Source organism: Mercenaria mercenaria, chromosome 11, assembly GCF_021730395.1.
Source record: "Mercenaria mercenaria strain notata chromosome 11, MADL_Memer_1, whole genome shotgun sequence".
NCBI classification, from domain to species: domain Eukaryota; kingdom Metazoa; phylum Mollusca; class Bivalvia; order Venerida; family Veneridae; genus Mercenaria; species Mercenaria mercenaria.
In genome coordinates, this window is record NC_069371.1 from 81,725,688 (window position 1) to 81,744,458 (window position 18,771).

The 18,771-nt window shown below is 35.8% G+C and overlaps 1 protein-coding gene across 1 annotated transcript in view; it reads right to left on the minus strand.

The window, feature by feature from the left end:
* The window catches only part of LOC123531250 (polycystin-1-like), a 243,770-nt gene extending 226,035 nt beyond the window's left edge, over positions 1 to 17,735 (minus strand). Inside the window, exons 1-3 of the mRNA XM_053518239.1 lie at positions 17,420 to 17,735; positions 13,139 to 13,262; positions 7,903 to 8,148 (exon numbers count right to left, since the gene is read on the minus strand). Of these exons, the coding sequence (XP_053374214.1) occupies positions 7,903 to 8,148; positions 13,139 to 13,262; positions 17,420 to 17,471 (422 nt within the window). The 5' untranslated portion in view covers positions 17,472 to 17,735. The remainder of the gene's footprint in view (positions 1 to 7,902; positions 8,149 to 13,138; positions 13,263 to 17,419) is intronic.
* Positions 17,736 to 18,771: the final 1,036 nt, after the last annotated feature.

Consider the following 18,771-nt stretch of genomic DNA (forward strand, 5'->3'; position numbering starts at 1 on the left):
TGGTTGACCATGAACTAACGTGGTCAAACCATCAAATACCATAGTGAAAACATGGTCAGGACCATGGTCAGCCATGGTCAACCATGGTGATATAAGATTGGCCATGGTCAACCATTGTCAGAAAAGACAATCAACAGTTGACCATGGTCTACCGTGGTCAACTTTTTTCAACCACGGTTGACCATGGACTACCATGGTCATGTTAGTAATTTTCACAATTATCAAGTTTTACAATGCACCAAAGATGCCTGACTGCATTTTGGCTCCAAAAGTTTTCCTAGATATAGGATAGCTTTCCTGCATTTATAGACAGATTCAAAGGTAAACTTTCATAGTCTGACTATAATTTGTTGTCATCTTAGCAATTTTATGACAAATAAATGACTGACTTGCAAAAAAAGATATAGACTGAAATTGTCATGTATTTTCACGACCCTTTCAAATTTATATTTATACATTTAATTACTTATCTGTGTTGGTGAAAAATTTTGATATATTTTAAACAAACCATATAATTTGTAAAGTGCAAAACATTGTTTCAAATATACTGATTTTAAGATATATCGAAATAGTGTATTTTGGTTTCTCGTTACAAAGTAATTTTTTCACATAATATACCCAAATTTTTAGTATATTTACATAAGTAACTACTACCGAAGAAACGGTCTCTCAGAATTTTGAAATTTTCTCCAATATGATTTTATGGAACAGTCAGTTTCTTTTATCAAAATTTAGCCACCGACAATGTTCCATTATAAATTATGATATCATCGAACAAGATATCAACAATCTGAGAGGTGCTTCCCTCCATATTGCATACTTCTTTAAAATGTAAAAAAAAAATTGCAAGTCGATACATCAATAAATGAAAAAGGAATTAAATTTTAGAAGTCAGAATTATATACTTGATTTTATTTCTGTCCATTTTTAACCTCATGTGAGGACTGGTTCTCACCATGAGCATTTAAGCTTTTGTGTTTGCTAGTTGTCCGTCAGGTATCTGTCAAGACTGATCCCTGTGTATATGGACTACCATGGTAGTTCATGGTCATGACCATGGTCAACCACGTTTTGACCATGGTCGACCATGTTTTGTTAAATGGCACCACAGTTTTTTTATAGTCAATAATCACCACGTTCGACCATGGTCGTTGACTGTGGTCTACAACCATGGTCAACCACAGTCGACCATGGTGATTATTGACTATCAAAAACCGTGGTGCCATTTAACAAAACCTGGTCGACCATGGTCATATGACCATGAACTACCACGGTAGACCATGGTAGTCCATGGTCATATGACCTTCATTTCGCCTGGGCTGAGTGACTCTTCCACCTGACCTAGACTTCATAGTGACAAATAACTGACAAAGATTTATGATGTTCAAGTCAAATATTTCTACTTAAAAAACACACTTTGTAGTCTGCAACAATATAATACAGAATTATCTTGGCTCTTCTATCACTCACTTTTTTCAATATGGCAAGTACTCAAAATTTAATGCAATTTGAAAATTACCATAGAAACCTGTAACTTTTTTCCCAGGAAAGTCTATTCTTTGATAATTATTAACAATCCTTTCAATATATTGCTCCACTGTAATTCATCAACGTTATATTCATCTTGAAAATTCTATATTTCAAAAATGCATTGAAAACATTTTCACTTTTTTAGCTTATTCTCTATGTTCAATTTTATTTATACGCTGGATGCTATTCTAAGCATGTTGGGACTGGTTTTTTAGAAATTCTACAACAAACTTACATATTCCTGGAAACCATCTATAGAAGAATGCACTTAGATCAGATAATGCAAAACATCAAAGTTGTCAAATAAAATTGTTTGTGAATTACTCAGAAATCAGTTTCCTGTTTACAATATTGAAGTTTTTTTACAGTGCAGCAGACAAACGCAATATAGGTGCCAAAAAGCTATACTCTCTCTCTCACATCCCAAAACACTAATTAAAATAAGTGTTTGTTGTGTTCGGGTTTAATGTCTTTTTCAACAATTTTTCAGTCGTATAAACAACAGTGTCTACTTGTAGCAGTGAGCACAATGCCTAACTTTATAGTGCTGCCTCACTGGAGTATCAAGCAATAGACACACGACATGATACCCCACCCGGTCACATTATACTGACACTGGGCCGACCAGTCCTGGCTCTATCCTCTTAATGCTGAGCACCTAGCGAGAAAGCTACTAGTACAATTTTTTTCATCTTTGGTATGACGCTGCCGGGGATCGAACCTACAACCTCCCACACCCGAAGTGGTTGCTCTACTACTAGGTCACTGAGGCGGTCTTAGTAAAATTAGTACTCAAGGTACAGATAAATGATGATCTTTTCTATTTCCACAACATTAATGTTCTTCCTGGCAACCACAACCTCTGTCAAATACCACTTCAAAATTTGTGTAGATAATAGAAATATCAAGTCTGTAAAGTACAACTTCTTTACAAGATATTCCCAAAAACATCAAACCCCTCCCATATGTATCTAGCATGTAAATAATGAATGTATGGAACTTGGTACATACAAACAGCATGCATATCAAATACAGAATGATTCAGTCTTTCACAGCTATGTCCTTTTAAAACGGATTTTTTTTTTCTGACATTAACCCTTAGCCTGCTAAATTTCTAAAATGGACTGGTCCATCATTCAATTTGGGCAATATCATTTATTATTAGAAGGGGTGTTCACTGAAAATTTACTGACTGGATTGCGAATAGTGCAGACCATGATCAGCCTGCAGGCTGCAGGCTGATCTTGGTCTGCACTGGTCGCAAAGGCAGAATCACTTGGTGCCAGCAGGCTGAAGGTTAAAAGATATACCACAAACTCTATCTTGTTTCTCCTTAACACCTTTGCATTTCAATAACACTCAACATAAATTCATTCATATTCTTATACTATACTTTCTAAGAATTTTAGATTGATTCTGTATAATAATTGGCAACTAGAAAATGCTTTTGTAAAAAAAGCCCATGTCTCCCCCAATGCAAAGTCCTATAGGCAAGAAGTCAATAGGGGTCAGGAGCGAAAGTCAAAGAGACACTGATGGTTGACTGCAATAGGGATCATCTACTTGGCATGTCCAGTCATCCCGCTAAATTTCAACACTCTTGGCCTAGTGGTTCTCAAGTCACTGTTCAGGCTCCTGTGACCTTGACCTTTGATCAAGTGACCTCAAAATAAATAGGGGTCATCTACTCTGCATGTCCAATCATCCTATTAAGTTTCAACATTGTAGGTCAAGTGGTTCTCAAGTTATTTCCAAAAAATGATTTTACATGAACAGGCCCCTGTGACCTTGACCTTTAATAGACTGACCCCAAAATCAATATGGGTCATCTACTCTGCATGTTCAATCATCCTATGAAGTTTCAACATTCTGGGTCAAGTGGTTCTCTAGTTACTGATCAATGTTCAGGCCTCTGTGACCTTGACCTTTAACGGAGTGACCCCAAAAACAATAGGGGTCATTTACTCTGCATGAACAATCATCCTAGGAAGTTTCAACATTCTGGGTCAAGTGGTTCTCAAGTTATTGATTGGAAATGGTTTTCCATGTTCAGGCCCCTGTGGCCTTGACCTTTAACAGAGTGACCCTAAAATCGTTAGGGGTCATCTACTCTGCATGACCAATCATCCTATGAAGTTTCATCATTCTGGGTCAAGTGGTTCTCAAGTTACTGACCGGAAATGGTTTTCAATGTTCAGGCCCCTGTGACCTTGACCTTTCACAGAGTGCCCTAAAATCGTAAGGGGTCATCTACTCTGCATGTTCAATCATCCTATTAAGTTTCAACATTCTGGGTCAAGTGGTTCTCAAGTTATTGACCGGAAATGGTTTTCAATGTTCAGGCCCCTGTGCCCTTGACCTTTAATGGAGTGACCCCAAAATCGATAGGGGTCATCTACTTTGCATGTACAATCATCCTATGAAGTTTCAACATTCTGGGTCAAGTGGTTCTCTAGTTATTGATCGGAAATGGTTTTCCATGTTCAGGCCCCTGTGACCTTGACCTTTGACGGAGTGACCCCAAAATCAATAGGGGTCATCTACTCTTCATGGCCAATCATCCTATGAAGTTACTACATTCTGGGTCAAGTGGTTCTCTAGTTATTGATCAGAAATGGTTTTCAATGTTCAGGCCCCTGTGACCTTGACCTTTGACTGAGTGACCCCAAAAACATTAGGGGTCGTCTACTCCAGCAGCCCTACAACCCTATGAAGTTTGAAGGTTCTAGGTCAAATGGTTCTCCAGTTATTGCTCAGAAATGAAGTGTGACGTATGGACAGACAGGGCAAAAACATTATGTCTCCTGGGGGAGACATAATAATAACAACAAGGCTCTTGTTCTTCAAACAAAAACCCTCAACACTGAGATCTAAATCTCTATGAATCATGCAATGCTGTTATCTTAACCCTTACCCTGCTAAATTTCTATAATGAACTTTTCCGTCTTTCAATTTGGACAGTACCATTAACTGTTAAAAGGGGTGCTTACCAAAAAGATACTGACTGAATGGTGAACAGTGCAGATCATGATCAGACTGCACTGGTCGCAAAGGCAGAATCAATTGTGTCCAGCATGATAAGGTTTAACATAAAAACATAAAATGTTTTTACAGCAATGTCCCTTAAATCATTTAGTCTTGATTTCTGTTGTGCTTCCATCAAACATCTTTGCTGAAACTACAGTTTTGTACCTATACCCAAACTATTCTCCTTCTATCAACCCCTAAAGCACGTAGATACTAAAAAATGCTCGTGTTGCTGAAAATAATATATATTATATATATAAAATAAATTTTAAAAAATGCTCCTTTCATTACACTATAAATTTTCCAATCCTGTTTCATTTTACCACAAAAAAAATAATTCCGACTTAATTTCCAAAACCTAAAACCTGCAATTTCATAAAGATCTTGTGCAAACTTAGTTTTGGACATTTAACAATATCTGTTATCATTGCATTTTATGATTCTTGTTTCATAAATCATGCCACCGACATTGGCCGCTTTAAAAAACAAATTTAATTTTAATATGGTAATTTTTGTATTTTCATGTTTTGTCAGTCACGATCATGTATTTTTGTTCAACTTAATAAATTCATTAGACTAGTATGACATTCTAGTTGAGAATGGATGAAAAATGCATTAACAAAAATTAACTTTATGTTCTTTTTAACTAATTACACTGTCACAGACCAACTGTGATCATGATCGGTCAATTAACTTCATTTTAAAAGCTACTGTCAGTTATTTGTCAGGAATAAATCATCTTACAAGCATATCTCAACCTGTTGTCAGTTCTTTGCAGTTGTAAACTGAGTTATAAATAATATGAAAACATTTTGCACACTATGACATCTTAGACTCAATGACATTCACTAAGACATGACATCTTATACACAAAGACATTTTAGACTCTATGCCATCTTATACACTTGCACATCTTACACTCTTTGACATCTAATACACTTATACATCTTAGACTCTATAATATCTTGTACACAAAGACATCTTAAGACTCTATGACATCTAATACACTAAGATATCTTAGACTCTATGACATCATATACGCTAAGATATCTTAGAGTCTATAACATCTTATACACTAAGATATCTTAGACTCTTCAACATCTTATACACTAAGATATCTTAGACTCTACAACAGCTTATATTCTTATACTGTTAATACACTTAAGATATCTTAGAGTCTTTGACATCTAATACAGAAAGACATCTTACACTTTATGCCATCTTACACACTTAGACATCTTAGACTCTATGACATCTTATAGACAAAGACATCTTACACTCTATGACATCTTATACAGATATCTTAAGACTCTATGACATCTTATAGACAAAGACATCTTACACTCTATGACATCTTATACAGATATCTTAGACTCTATGACATCTGACACACAAAGACATCTTACACTCTGCAGGGGTGTAAAATTCCACTCGCCCGCTCGCATTGGCGAGTTAAAGTCCGAGTAGGACGAGTGGACCTCGCTGTATACTCGACCGATCGGGTGGGTGGTTTTTTAAGTCCTTACTAAAATACCAAAATTCAGAAATTACAACTCCAAAACGTCAACAAACTTTGAGATGGTTCAGTCGCTGCCTGGATTGACTGGAATTTACCCGCGAATCGTAAAGATATCAAAACGTCATGCCAGTAATTTTCCATTCCACAAGCACGTGCGACCTATCGTATTAAATATCTAATTTACATCGACACGTACACAAAAACCGTGCGTAGTGCATTCATCTTTTAACATTTTCGCTTCAAGTTTTCAACACCTCTTGAGAAATAATACTATCTGAATTCTATAATGATTTTAATAAGATATCGACAGAAATGTAGGCAAAATTCTATAAAAACGGTCGAATTTTCATATAATCATTTGTAAAAATTCAAACAGCGCGATCTTAGTTACTTATTTCTTTCTAAAAGTAAATAAATGATGAATGCTCTGGGCATAAAATTCAGACTTTTGACCAGAAAGAACAAAAAACAGAATAAAAAAAATCTTAAATAATGAAAAAGCGGCAGCAATTACAATACATGGAGTAAAACGATTTTTGGCAAACAGATTTCTGTTAGTGCGGCAGAATAGGTTACGTCATTGCGGTTTTTAATAAGTTTTAAATGAATCTTTGTACATGTATTTTTTTTACCAACAATTTAAAAGTTGTTTTTTTTTTGTCAAACAATAATGTAAATTCCTTGAGGGCAAATAGGTCACAGAGGTAGGATAATTATCCACTATAGTAACTATCGTTTGAGACATTTACCTTTTATACGGGATATAGCACATTCGCTTTTGATAACAAATTAAAGAAGAAACTTTTTATTGATTTCTATTTCTCAGCAATTTTAAGAACCGATGCGGTACGATCAGACAGTGATGTGTCACATGGCGCGAAAACATGACGTAATGCCATGACAATCTCGAGCAAAAATACCGCTTTGATCTCCACTTCTGATGTCAAGATACTGACACACTTCTTTTAGCTCTTTGAGGGGGTGTAAATTGATCATGAAAGCAAGGTCAATTACTTAGTTTATCAACTGAATAATTACTGATAATCTTTAACGTTTTTTTTTCATCCCTTTCAACACGGGTGGATGGACGATGATTATTGTGTCCAAATTTTTTAGACACTTTTCAAAATAAGTATTTTTCGGGAAATAATACTACTGTACATAATACTCCTTTCATAAAAGTGACAGTATTAAAAGTGTTATTAGGGCGAGTGGCTGTTCACTAAGGGCGAGTAGATATTACTGGCTACTAGTCCTGCAGGGCGAGTGGTGTGAAAAATTTTTTTACACCCCTGCTCTGTGACATGTTATACAGATATCTTAGACTCTATGACATCTGACACACAAAGACATCTTAGACTCTATGACATCTGACACACAAAGATATCTTACACTCTATGACATCTTATACAGATATCTTACACTCTATGACATCTTATACATAAAGATATCTTACACTTTATGACATCTTATATACTAAGATATCTTACACTCTGGGTCAAGTGAGAGCTCACTATGGGCAAGTTTATTATACTGGCTAATTGTCCTACAGGGCAATGGTGAAAAAAATATATAAACCCTTGCTCTAAGACATCTTAGATTCTATGTCATCCTATACACTAAGACATCTTATACACAATGACTATTCCAAGTTCACTGTTTTTATGAATGTACTACTTGTCTGAATTTTCATAAAAGTTTTGAGATACTGCTTTTTCTGTGTATCTAAAGTCCTTTCAGCACATTTCAAGATATAGAGATAGTGTTGAGGTAAAACTGTGTAAGAATGCATAGCATGAAAACTTTCTTCAAAAATATTTACAAACCTTTGCAGTTTTTGACTGCAGCTGTCAGCACTCTCAGATGAAATATTGAGGCAAATGCAAGAGAGCGTAGACTGTGCACCAAGTTCTCCAGACAGTGTTTCTTCAGCATGAGTTGACTGAGTCCAGTCTTCTGCAGACTGTGCCACATCCTGTGTCCAATTTTGTTCAGTAACATGGACAGGCTTGTAAGCTGGCTCTTCACTTATTTCACTAAAACTGTTCAGTTGTACTCCAGCAAACAAAAATCTGTAAAATACATTATACCAACACATAAAAATTGTTTTATATGAAATAAAAAGTTCACTGGGATATAAAACAAGATTGAAAGTAAAACAATCTGGGATTAAATACTAAAACTGCCTTTCAACACAATGCCAAACCTGACAGGAACATTTTAGATGACAAGATCTAGAATATCTAAACACTCTAGTGTAGAGTGATATGTGATATAGCTATATAACAGACTTAAATGTTGACAAACAAACTGTAACAATAACATAATATCATTAACATATCTCAAATTAACTTGAAATAACCCTGGTGCTGCAGCCTGCTTAGGCATATCTACAATGAGGCACTTCGAGGCAACTGATGTAACTACACTGAGGCACAAAAACCAGGCAACTGAAGCAGCTACGATGAGGCACTTCAAGGCAACTGACACAACTACGATGAGGCACTTCAAGGCAACTGATATAGCTACGATGAGGCACTTCGAGGTAACTGACACAGCTACAATGAGGCGCTTCGAGGCAACTGACATAGCTACAATGAGGCGCTTCGAGGCAACTGACACAACTACAATGAGGTGCTTCAAGGCAACTGACATAGCTACAATGAGGCACTTCCAGGTAACTGACACAGCTACAATGAGGCACTTCCAGGTAACTGACATAGCTACATTGAGGCACTTCCAGGTAACTGACACAGCTACATTGAGGCACTTCCAGGTAACTGACGTAGCTACAATGAGGCACTTCTAGGTAACTGACATAGCTACATTGAGGCACTTCTAGGTAACTGACGTAGCTACAATGAGGCACTTCTAGGTTCCTGACATAGCTACGATGAGGCACTTCTAGGTAACTGACATAGCTACAATGAGGCACTTCAGGTAACTGACATAGTTACATTGAGACACTTCGAGGTAAATGACATAGCTACAATGAGGCACTTCCAGGTAACTGACATAGTTACATTGAGGCACTTCCAGGTAACTGACATAGCTACAATGAGCCATTTCCAGGTAACTGACACAACTACGATGAGCACTTCAGCAACTGATATAGCTACGATGAGGCACTTCGAGTAACTGACACAGCTACAATGAGCGCTTCGAGCAACTGACATAGCTACAATGAGGCGCTTCGAGCAACTGACACAACTACAATGAGTGCTTCAAGGCAACTGACATAGCTACAATGAGGCACTTCCAGGTAACTGACACAGCTACAATGAGGCACTTCCAGGTAACTGACATAGCTACATTGAGGCACTTCCAGGTAACTGACACAGCTACATTGAGGGACTTCAGGTAACTGACGTAGCTACAATGAGCACTTCTAGGTAACTGACATAGCTACATTGAGCACTTCTAGTAACTGAGTAGCTCAGAGGCACTTCTAGGTTCCTGACATAGCTACGATGAGGCACTTCTAGTAACTGACATAGCTACAATGAGGCACTTCAGGTAACTGACATAGTTACATTGAGACACTTCGAGGTAAATGACATAGCTACAATGAGGCACTTCCAGGTAACTGACATAGTTACATTGAGGCACTTCCAGGTAACTGACATAGCTACAATGAGCCATTTCCAGGTAACTGACATAGCTACAATGAGGCACTTCCAGGTAACTGACATAGCTACATTGAGGCACTTCCAGGTAACTGACATAGTTACATTGAGACACTTCCAGGTAACTGACATAGCTACAATGAGGCACTTCCAGGTAACTGACATAGCTACATTGAGACACTTCCAGGTAACTGACATAGCTACATTGAGACACTTCCAGGTAACTGACATAGCTACAATGAGGCACTTCTATGTAACTGACACAGTTACATTGAGACACTTTTATGTAACTGACATAGTTACAATGAGACACTTCTAGGTAACTGACATAGCTACAATGAGGCACTTCTATGTAACTGACATAGTTACATTGAGACACTTCTATGCAACTGACATAGTTACAATGAGACACTTCCAGGTAACTGACATAGCTACATTGAGGCTCTCCAGGCAACTGACATAGCTACATAGGCCACTGCTTTTCAGGAAATAAAAAGAAGTTTACTGAATACTTTCATGGGAGTATTCTTTACCTACACCTATATATCATGGGTGCTTAAAGTGATGACAAAATATCTGTAATGGTCTAACTTAAACAGAAATGTGTATCATTCCTGCTACCCTGTCTTTGTATACCTGACTGAGAGTTACAGATCTTAGCCTGCTAAAATATGCATCATTAACCCTTTAATACCCTGCTAAATTTCTAAAATGGACTGGTCCATAGGGGTGCGTACCGGTTCTCGATATGTATCGAATACCAGTATTCAGGGTTCGTTCGATATATATCGGATCGAATGTTCCTGTATCCATCAAAATATCGATCAAAAACAAACTAACTACATGGTAAATAGCCTCATTAATAGTTCTCCTCCAGTAAGCGTAATTAGTTTACTCCGGAAATGTTTTTATACAACGTCACACAGATAGCCAATCAGCGTTCAACAGCATCGGAAAAATGTAAGTATACGGTACCCGGAACAGAACTCTTCCTGTAATTTAAGGTAATTTTTGCGGCAGTGATTTTTTTCGTCTGCAAATTTTAAGCGTACTGAACAAATTAAGAATAAATCTCCATCATAAGCATGCCGCCACCAAAAAGTACATACTTGTCGTACTTTAATAAAACTATTGGAGGTGCAGACTGCAAGTTATGCATCAAAAACGTTGTTTGTACGGGTACAAATCTCGCAGTACACAAGATTGAATGTACGCCACATCATCTGTTGCAGATGATTCATCACACAATTTTTTTTACAAACAAGGTCGATGTTGGGTGCAAATGCATAAGACTGCATGACTTTCCTAAAGAAAAACACTTTAAATATTCAGACTTGACATTAAGAATTTAAATATTAACACTCGCCCAGTGCGACCAGATTTAAAGCTGGTCGAGTCAATTTTCCAAGATAGTCGCCCAGTCGGCGAATGGCTTAAGATTCTCCTCATGTCAATATTCTTGGTTTTCCGAGACTGTCTTATTAATAAACACGATGTCACTTAAATCAACCAATTAAAATTACCGATATATATACTACGACCAATCGGAATATGCGGATTATTTACTCCGTCACTAACAATGGCTGCTCCCATAGAAATACAGCACTGGAAAGTAGCGGTTTATTGAAGGCTGTTAAAAGAGCTTAGAACGGACGGTCGCAGCGACAAAAGGAAATATTATCAGGATTATGAAAAGTCCTAAAGGCCAAAGAGGACTTTTATTGAAAAATGGGCTGTTAACAGACTGTGGCTGCTTGGAACACCGGCCGCAACATGGTTTGTACTTTTTGTACAAGTAATAATTTTGTGACAGGTTGCGAGTCCTGTAACTCGACAATGTAATAAAATACTAGAATTCAGATGTCCATGAGCGTGCAGTCTATATCAAAAATGCCCATAAACAACCCAAATCCTCTAATGCTGCAAAAATCATTCAAACTTTAAATTAAATGTGTCCGTGTTTGAGAGACTGTGTCCTATGTTTAGAACATGTCATGCACTGGTTGATTACAACTTTCCTCTTTCAATGCGAGTTTGATGACTGTTCTGTATTTAAGAAATTGATGTATTTTGGCAGGAAGCAAATTACAAGACTTATTATTAAGTATGTAGATCGTAAACACGGTTAATATATGTTACGTAATAATAGCTGGCCCCTAACTTGAGGCTAGACCCCTAGAATTTGCCTGTAAGGAGCCCAGATGGCTAATAGGGTCTGAGTGTTAATTTATATCCCTGCTGTGATTTTGTCTCAGAATAGACCTTAAAAGTGATAAATCAATAGTAGAAATAATGTTCATATTGCATTACTGTAATGGTCTTGTACTCTGTTATAATTCCGTTAAAAAATATCATATGAAATATCGAATATCGATCATTTTGACCGATACGCACCCCTACTGGTCCATTTTTCAAATTGCATGGACGTGCAGGCTGATCTTGGTCTGCACTGGTCGCAAAGGCAGAATCACTTGCCACCAGCAGGCTAAAGGTTAAATGTCCTTAGCCTGTTTAAATAAACATCTTTAAATATCTGAGAGAGTTACAGACCTTAGCCTGTAATTCTTAAACTGCTGCAAGATATGTATGGAGGATACTTGTGTTAATTGCAATTTTTGCAAGTTTCCTGTATTTCTAATGGACAAGAGATGTCACATGCTGACCCCTCACAATATTCTATACTGGGATAATAATTCCAAATCAGGTAACTGATTGATCAATATGGGTTTTGTACTTTTGTCAGAAAAAAACACAGGGACTCAATGCTATAAGGGAAACCTACACAAGGGAAGTTACTCAAGAAATGATATTGAATATTTGACAAAGATTTCTCTCCCTTGGATGCTTACAAATTTAGACACCACCAATAAATAATGATATTACATACATTATCTCCATGTACATACAACAAGGCCTTTTCCATAACAACATTTGAATTTAATATCTAGTGTGAGACGTCCTTTGATGTCTTTTTACATTAAAAATTCCACATACAGCAACATTTTCAATATTACTGTGGCTAAACAAAAAGTTCATGTCATAATTTGCATAACATTAATAGAAGTAGATTCATATGTACAAAAATCATTAATAGGTTTGCAAAAATCATTAATAGCTTTGCAAAAATCATTAATAGCTTTGCAACAGAAATATGCACTCATAAAGTTGCTGCCTATCTTGTGTACATATTTCTAAATACAAAACAAACTATAAATATTAATATCATATAGTCTAGCAAGCACAACCCTAAGTCTAAAAGTAGGAGTGTACCATCACTAGATTGGCAGTGTAAGAGAGATCGCATTACAACAGCACCCAGTCAGAAGTAAAGGCATTACCACTGAAAGCAAAGAAGGTCTTCAGAACAGGAGAGCATGCTGTCCTGTTATATGGGGACATAGTTACGAGAAATAATACATGTACTTTCAAACTTTACCTTTTAGTGTAGCAATTATGTGCACAGTCTGCAACAGCGATTGAACCTCTGAACACAGTATTATCATGAAACTGTTCCAAGTCATCATTATTTGAACATCCTTTGTACCAAGTGTCATCAAAACCTGTAATTGACCATAAAATGTAACTTTCACCTACGTTTTGAAGAAGAAGAAAAACACATGTCTACCAATATAAAGGGCCTTAGCATGTTGAAAAAGTAAGTTAAACCTCTGCAATATGGACAACTAAACTGATCATTCCTATAAAACTTGATTCAAATCCCAACAAGCTTAGCCTGACAGCAACAATTTCTAAGGTTTTATAGCATTTTCAGTAATGTAAGACCGCCTGTCAAATTTTGCCAAAAATAGCTGTCACAACATAATTTTCAAATCAGTTATCCAAACTGTAGCCTACTTTTGCCCTGTTTTGTCATTTTCTACTCTGATCTCTTTACAAATTACACATTTAAACTGTTAAATATGTTCAATTTTACCTCTGACTGCTAGAAATAAGCAATTTTTAGGCTTCAAATATGCAGTTTTTGAAAAGAATACACCCAAAACATTTTTCTGTTTTATCCATATTTAAAGTAAAAAGTAAAATTGCAATAAATCTATCATTTTCTATCAAATTCTAATCAAAGTATCCCATTTCCACCCTTAACTGGCTGGATAAATTTCAATTTTTACCAATGTTCCCTTATAGGTTTAGCTGTTCTTCTTTATTGTATATAAAACTGACATATTTCCAATTACTGCAGTATACATAGGATTCAGGACCCATTTTAAACATCTGTAACTTACATTTTCTTGAAGAATATTGTCAGTGCTGAAAAAAATCAAAAGAAAAGTGGGGGTCATGTCTGACGCAAGAAAAATATTTTCAGTCAAACACACAAACTGCAAAATCAGCTAAAAAATGAGACCCCAAATTGTAGGGCTGGTATATGATCTAAGTATTCATGACAAATTCTGTTATTATTTCATTATGAAAATGATACATGTCAAGCATAAATCTGTCATGTGATTTCAGCAAAAAATGCAAAGAAAATAAGGAAAATAGCTCTACAGAGTAAAAAAACTGAGGACTTTTTGAATATGCAATTATGCTACTACCGTTTTTTTTTTTGCACTATTTTCCTACATTTTGTATTTAGTGTCTGTATGCCTTCAGGGTGGAGAAGACAAGGATTTATTCCTGCTATGCCTATAGTTACACAGAAGCGGTGGTTCCGACGCCATGGCGGTAGAGGATTCGTCGTGGATAAATATGGCCGTCTGACTACATTTACACTGTCATTGGTAAGTTTTCTAATGAGTTTTCCCATCTTTTTTCACGTTTGACTTAAAACGACCAGTAGGAGCCCACAATGTGTACTCTTCCAGCCACAAACACTTGTTCATAGCAATTTTTTGTCATTAATGTAAACACTTCTGTACAGTAAATAACTTAAGTCTGTGAAGTTTCAATCCATTCCCACAAGTGGTTAAGGAGATACCAGCTTACATACAAAAACTTAACCAAATCGGAATGCCGACGCATGAGTGAGTCCAATAGCTCTACCTATTCTTTGAATAGTCAAGCTAAAAATATATTTATATCTTTCATAGCATTATTTCATGAGGTTCCAACCCTCCTATAATTAAAACTACTCCTAAGCAATATAATACCTACACGTCAATGCAGCTCCCACGCTCCTCAGAGATACGTGGAAACTAGCCTATACTATGTATGAACTTTTCTAGTTAATCATCATTCCAGAAATACAAAATGTAATATCATTGATGTAACACTTAGCAATTCAACACAACAAGTCTTCAGCAATGTCTGTAAATAAAGAGGTCCCTGAATACTCTGGTGACAGAAATGCTAAGACTGGACATTACCATGAGTGATTAAGGACGTATGCTAGAATTTGGTGCGAAAATTTTCCCAATAACAGAATTTCTTCAAACTTTGGATATTGAAGGACAATCATCTAAGAAACAAGAAAATGCAATAAAAATCATAGGTCACCGGTATCGAAAAAAAGTTATCTGCCCTTGAAAACGGCATTTCCCCCAAAAATGACATTTTCAAGGGCAGATAACTCTTTCGAATCCGGTGACCTATGATTTTTATTGCATTTTTTTGTTTCTTAGATGATTGTCCTTCAATATCCAAAGTTTGAAGAAATTCTGTTATTGGGAAAATTTTCGCCCATCTCATATACAGGGAATTCTAGCGTACGCCTTTAAATGAAATCAAGTGTAACAAAATACCTGAATAGACCTGCATGAAACTTGCTCCACTGACATAAAAATAGATCAGACACATCAACATTCCAAATCATTACTGACAAATGTACAAAGGAGAAGGGTAGGTTTGACAGTGTATTACAGTACACACGCAGTACTTGGTACTGCTGCCACTTCCAGTACATCTACATCTACTGTGTACTGCCCAACAATCAATTCTGATTATAACAGGGAGGCCTTTGTCTGGGACAGACTGTTAAAAGATGAGAAAGCTCATTAGGTGCAAAGTTAAAAAGAACTACAATTACTTAATTTACTAAGATAAAAACATAGATATAGATTAGAACGTTACAGCTGCCAGCCTCAGTAAATAGAATCAAACTGGGGCTGGACTGTATGTGGAGGGGGAGACCATTCCAGGAACAAATTGTTCTTGAAAAAAGGAGTTAGAATGGTATTGCGTACAAGATTATCGGATCAAGTAGTTCAGGTTCCTTGTAGATATGAGGTGGTTATGGTCAACTGCTATAAGACTGTACTTTATTTTAAAAAAATATAATAAGGGAATTTTTAATGCGGCATTGTACAAGGGATTGCCAGCTGAGATCTTTAAGCATTTGGGCGACACTGCTTGTTTGACCATAGTTGTTACATACGCATCAAGCTGCAGATCATTGTACTCACTCAATTTTGTATGTGAGGGATTTTCGCCAAGGGTGTCATATACTGGAACAGTATTCCAGCTGTGGGCGGACATAGGTGTTGTAACTGTAAGCTGTATCTTTCTGTTGTTTGTTTTGACATTTCTTTTGATGAATCTAAGTGAGTTATCTGCTTTCGATGTGATGTTATCAATGTGTTCTGACCGACTGAGATCTTTACTTAGTGTAATGCCCAGGTATTTAGCAGCTTCTGTAGTTTTTAGTGATATATTATGGAGTGTATAATTGTAGATGATAGGTTTTTTCTTTCAAGTAATCCTCAGCACCTCACACTTATCCAGATTGAACTCCACTGACTAGTTCTTTTCCCAGTCTTCTAGGGAATGGAGATCATTTTGTAGGAAGTGATAATCAAGGGAGGATTTAACTGTCAGATAGACAATAGTGTCACTACAAATATTTGTACACCACTCATTTGCTCTGTCAACTTTAGTCCAAATTATAGGATGTTTTGGGACAGTGTGATAACTTTTGACTGTCGCTGTCCTTTCAGGTCCACACTTATCCTGCATATTTCTGTTCGGAAATCCCCAACTGATGATAATATTTTTGATATACAGTATGTTGGGAATATCCTGGTATATACTGTTATGATTACACATCTCATAATGAATTTATGTTAACATTAAAGCACGAAATTGCCCCGCTGACATTTTTTGAATGTATAGTTTGTTTTGTTTCTGAAATATAGTGTCATTGATGGTCAGTTGTGTATTTTAGCTTGTGTTGTGGTAGATATCCCCTTCCACCTGTTCACATATTTAAAGTCTGTTATTTAAATTTTCAAATGCGTTATCATTTGAAGTTTCTATATGAATATTAATGTTTAATTTATTGGAGCAAGTATGAACAGTATTTTATGACTTTTTTGGACTTAAATATATATTCCTAACAGTAAAATGCAAATATGGGTAAGGCTTAGAGGGCTGGACACTATGAAATATCAGTTCATGAGATAAGCTATGCCATTTAAGCCAAATGAGTAAGTCTACGTTGACTTCAGCCTAGCCTTACCCATTTGGCATATCGGGACGACTTATTTTATGATCTGATATCTTATAGTTGTCATATATTGTTGACGAGACAGCAAAAGTCAAAAGTTATCGCGCTGTCCCGAAACGTCTTATAAATTATTTGGACTAACTTCAGCCAGGCTGGGACTTTAAAGAATAAGCTGTTTTCAATGTTTCTAAGCAATATGCTACCCAGCCACATCCTAACAGCTTCTGTGACTGTGAAACCACTATCTGTAAAAATAATTTGGAAATCTTGAAGCCACTGACTGACTGAGACATTAATATAATTTTGCTTGTTTACCTAAACATGAACCTATCAATAGTAGGATTCGGATTCCATGTAGTGTCTTCATTTTTCAATCTTGTTGACCGTATGTCTCAAATCCATCGTTTAAAATATAAATGGAAACAAATAACAACACGTTTTCTATCCACCTCCTGAAAAGTTCAAGAAGTTTTGCATTTTTCTGCCACAGGTAGTTTATATTCTTACTCGTTGGCACTATTTCCGGGAACATGATGAGGATAATTACGACCTCGTTGTTCTTTTATTTTGTACCTAATAAAATATTTTGTGTATACGCATGATCTTTTAAAAACAGAATGTTTTTTCACTAAACCATACAATGAATTTCTCTCCTTTAGAACTATTTTCTTGACCAATTAGGACGCGTAATTATAACAAGAACTTACTGTGTAATTAGGTACATCAGCATCCTTTAACCTTTGACCTTACAAATCCACCAATCACCCATCGACATACTCTATACTAAAGCCAGTGCCGTCCGTATCATACCGTAATTCAGTCGATTTGCATAAAACTGGAAAATTGTATGCAGAGGCAATTTAAGAGTAATCTAAGAGTAATGGATAATGACCATTTCTGTTTTGATATTAAACATTTATTCAGAAACAAAACAGAGCATAATAGTTTATTAGATTTGTACAAAGTGCATCATCAACACAAAATTTTCATTTACATTATATATGATTTTACATCACATGCAAAAGTATAATATATATATATATATATATATATATATATATATATATATATATATATATATATATATATATATATATATATATATATATATATATATATATATATATAAACAGTTTGCATACAGGATGACTAGATTTTGTTAGATATTTATAACAGCATTTCTAATTTCCAAGCTTTCTTAAGACCTGATTTGCAAATTTGCATAATACAAATTTGTTTGTAGTAAATTTGAAAATCAATGGTTGTACATAAAAGTGTATATTTCTTACGTAAAGCTATAAGAAGAGCAAATAAAAATGTACTGATACTCGTCTTAAAAATGAAAGGCATTGTAGAAGTCACACAATAAAAAAGGCATAGGTCAACATTCAGTTATTTAATCATTGTGTCTATTTACATAAAGATAGTTTAGTCAAAGCAATCTGTTATTGTTTTCGGTATAAAGCTAAAACGTTTTATTTTAGTTTCTTGTGTTTCTTGATATTGTCTCTCAACCCGAGGGGTCGTATTCATAAAGCATCTTAAGTATAAGTTTTGACTTAAATTGAAGATTTTACTTAAGTCTGTGGTGATTTCAGCTTAAGTCTAAGTAAAAACTTAAGTCCAAGTCATAAAACAGCTTAAACTTAAGACACGTAAGAAATGAC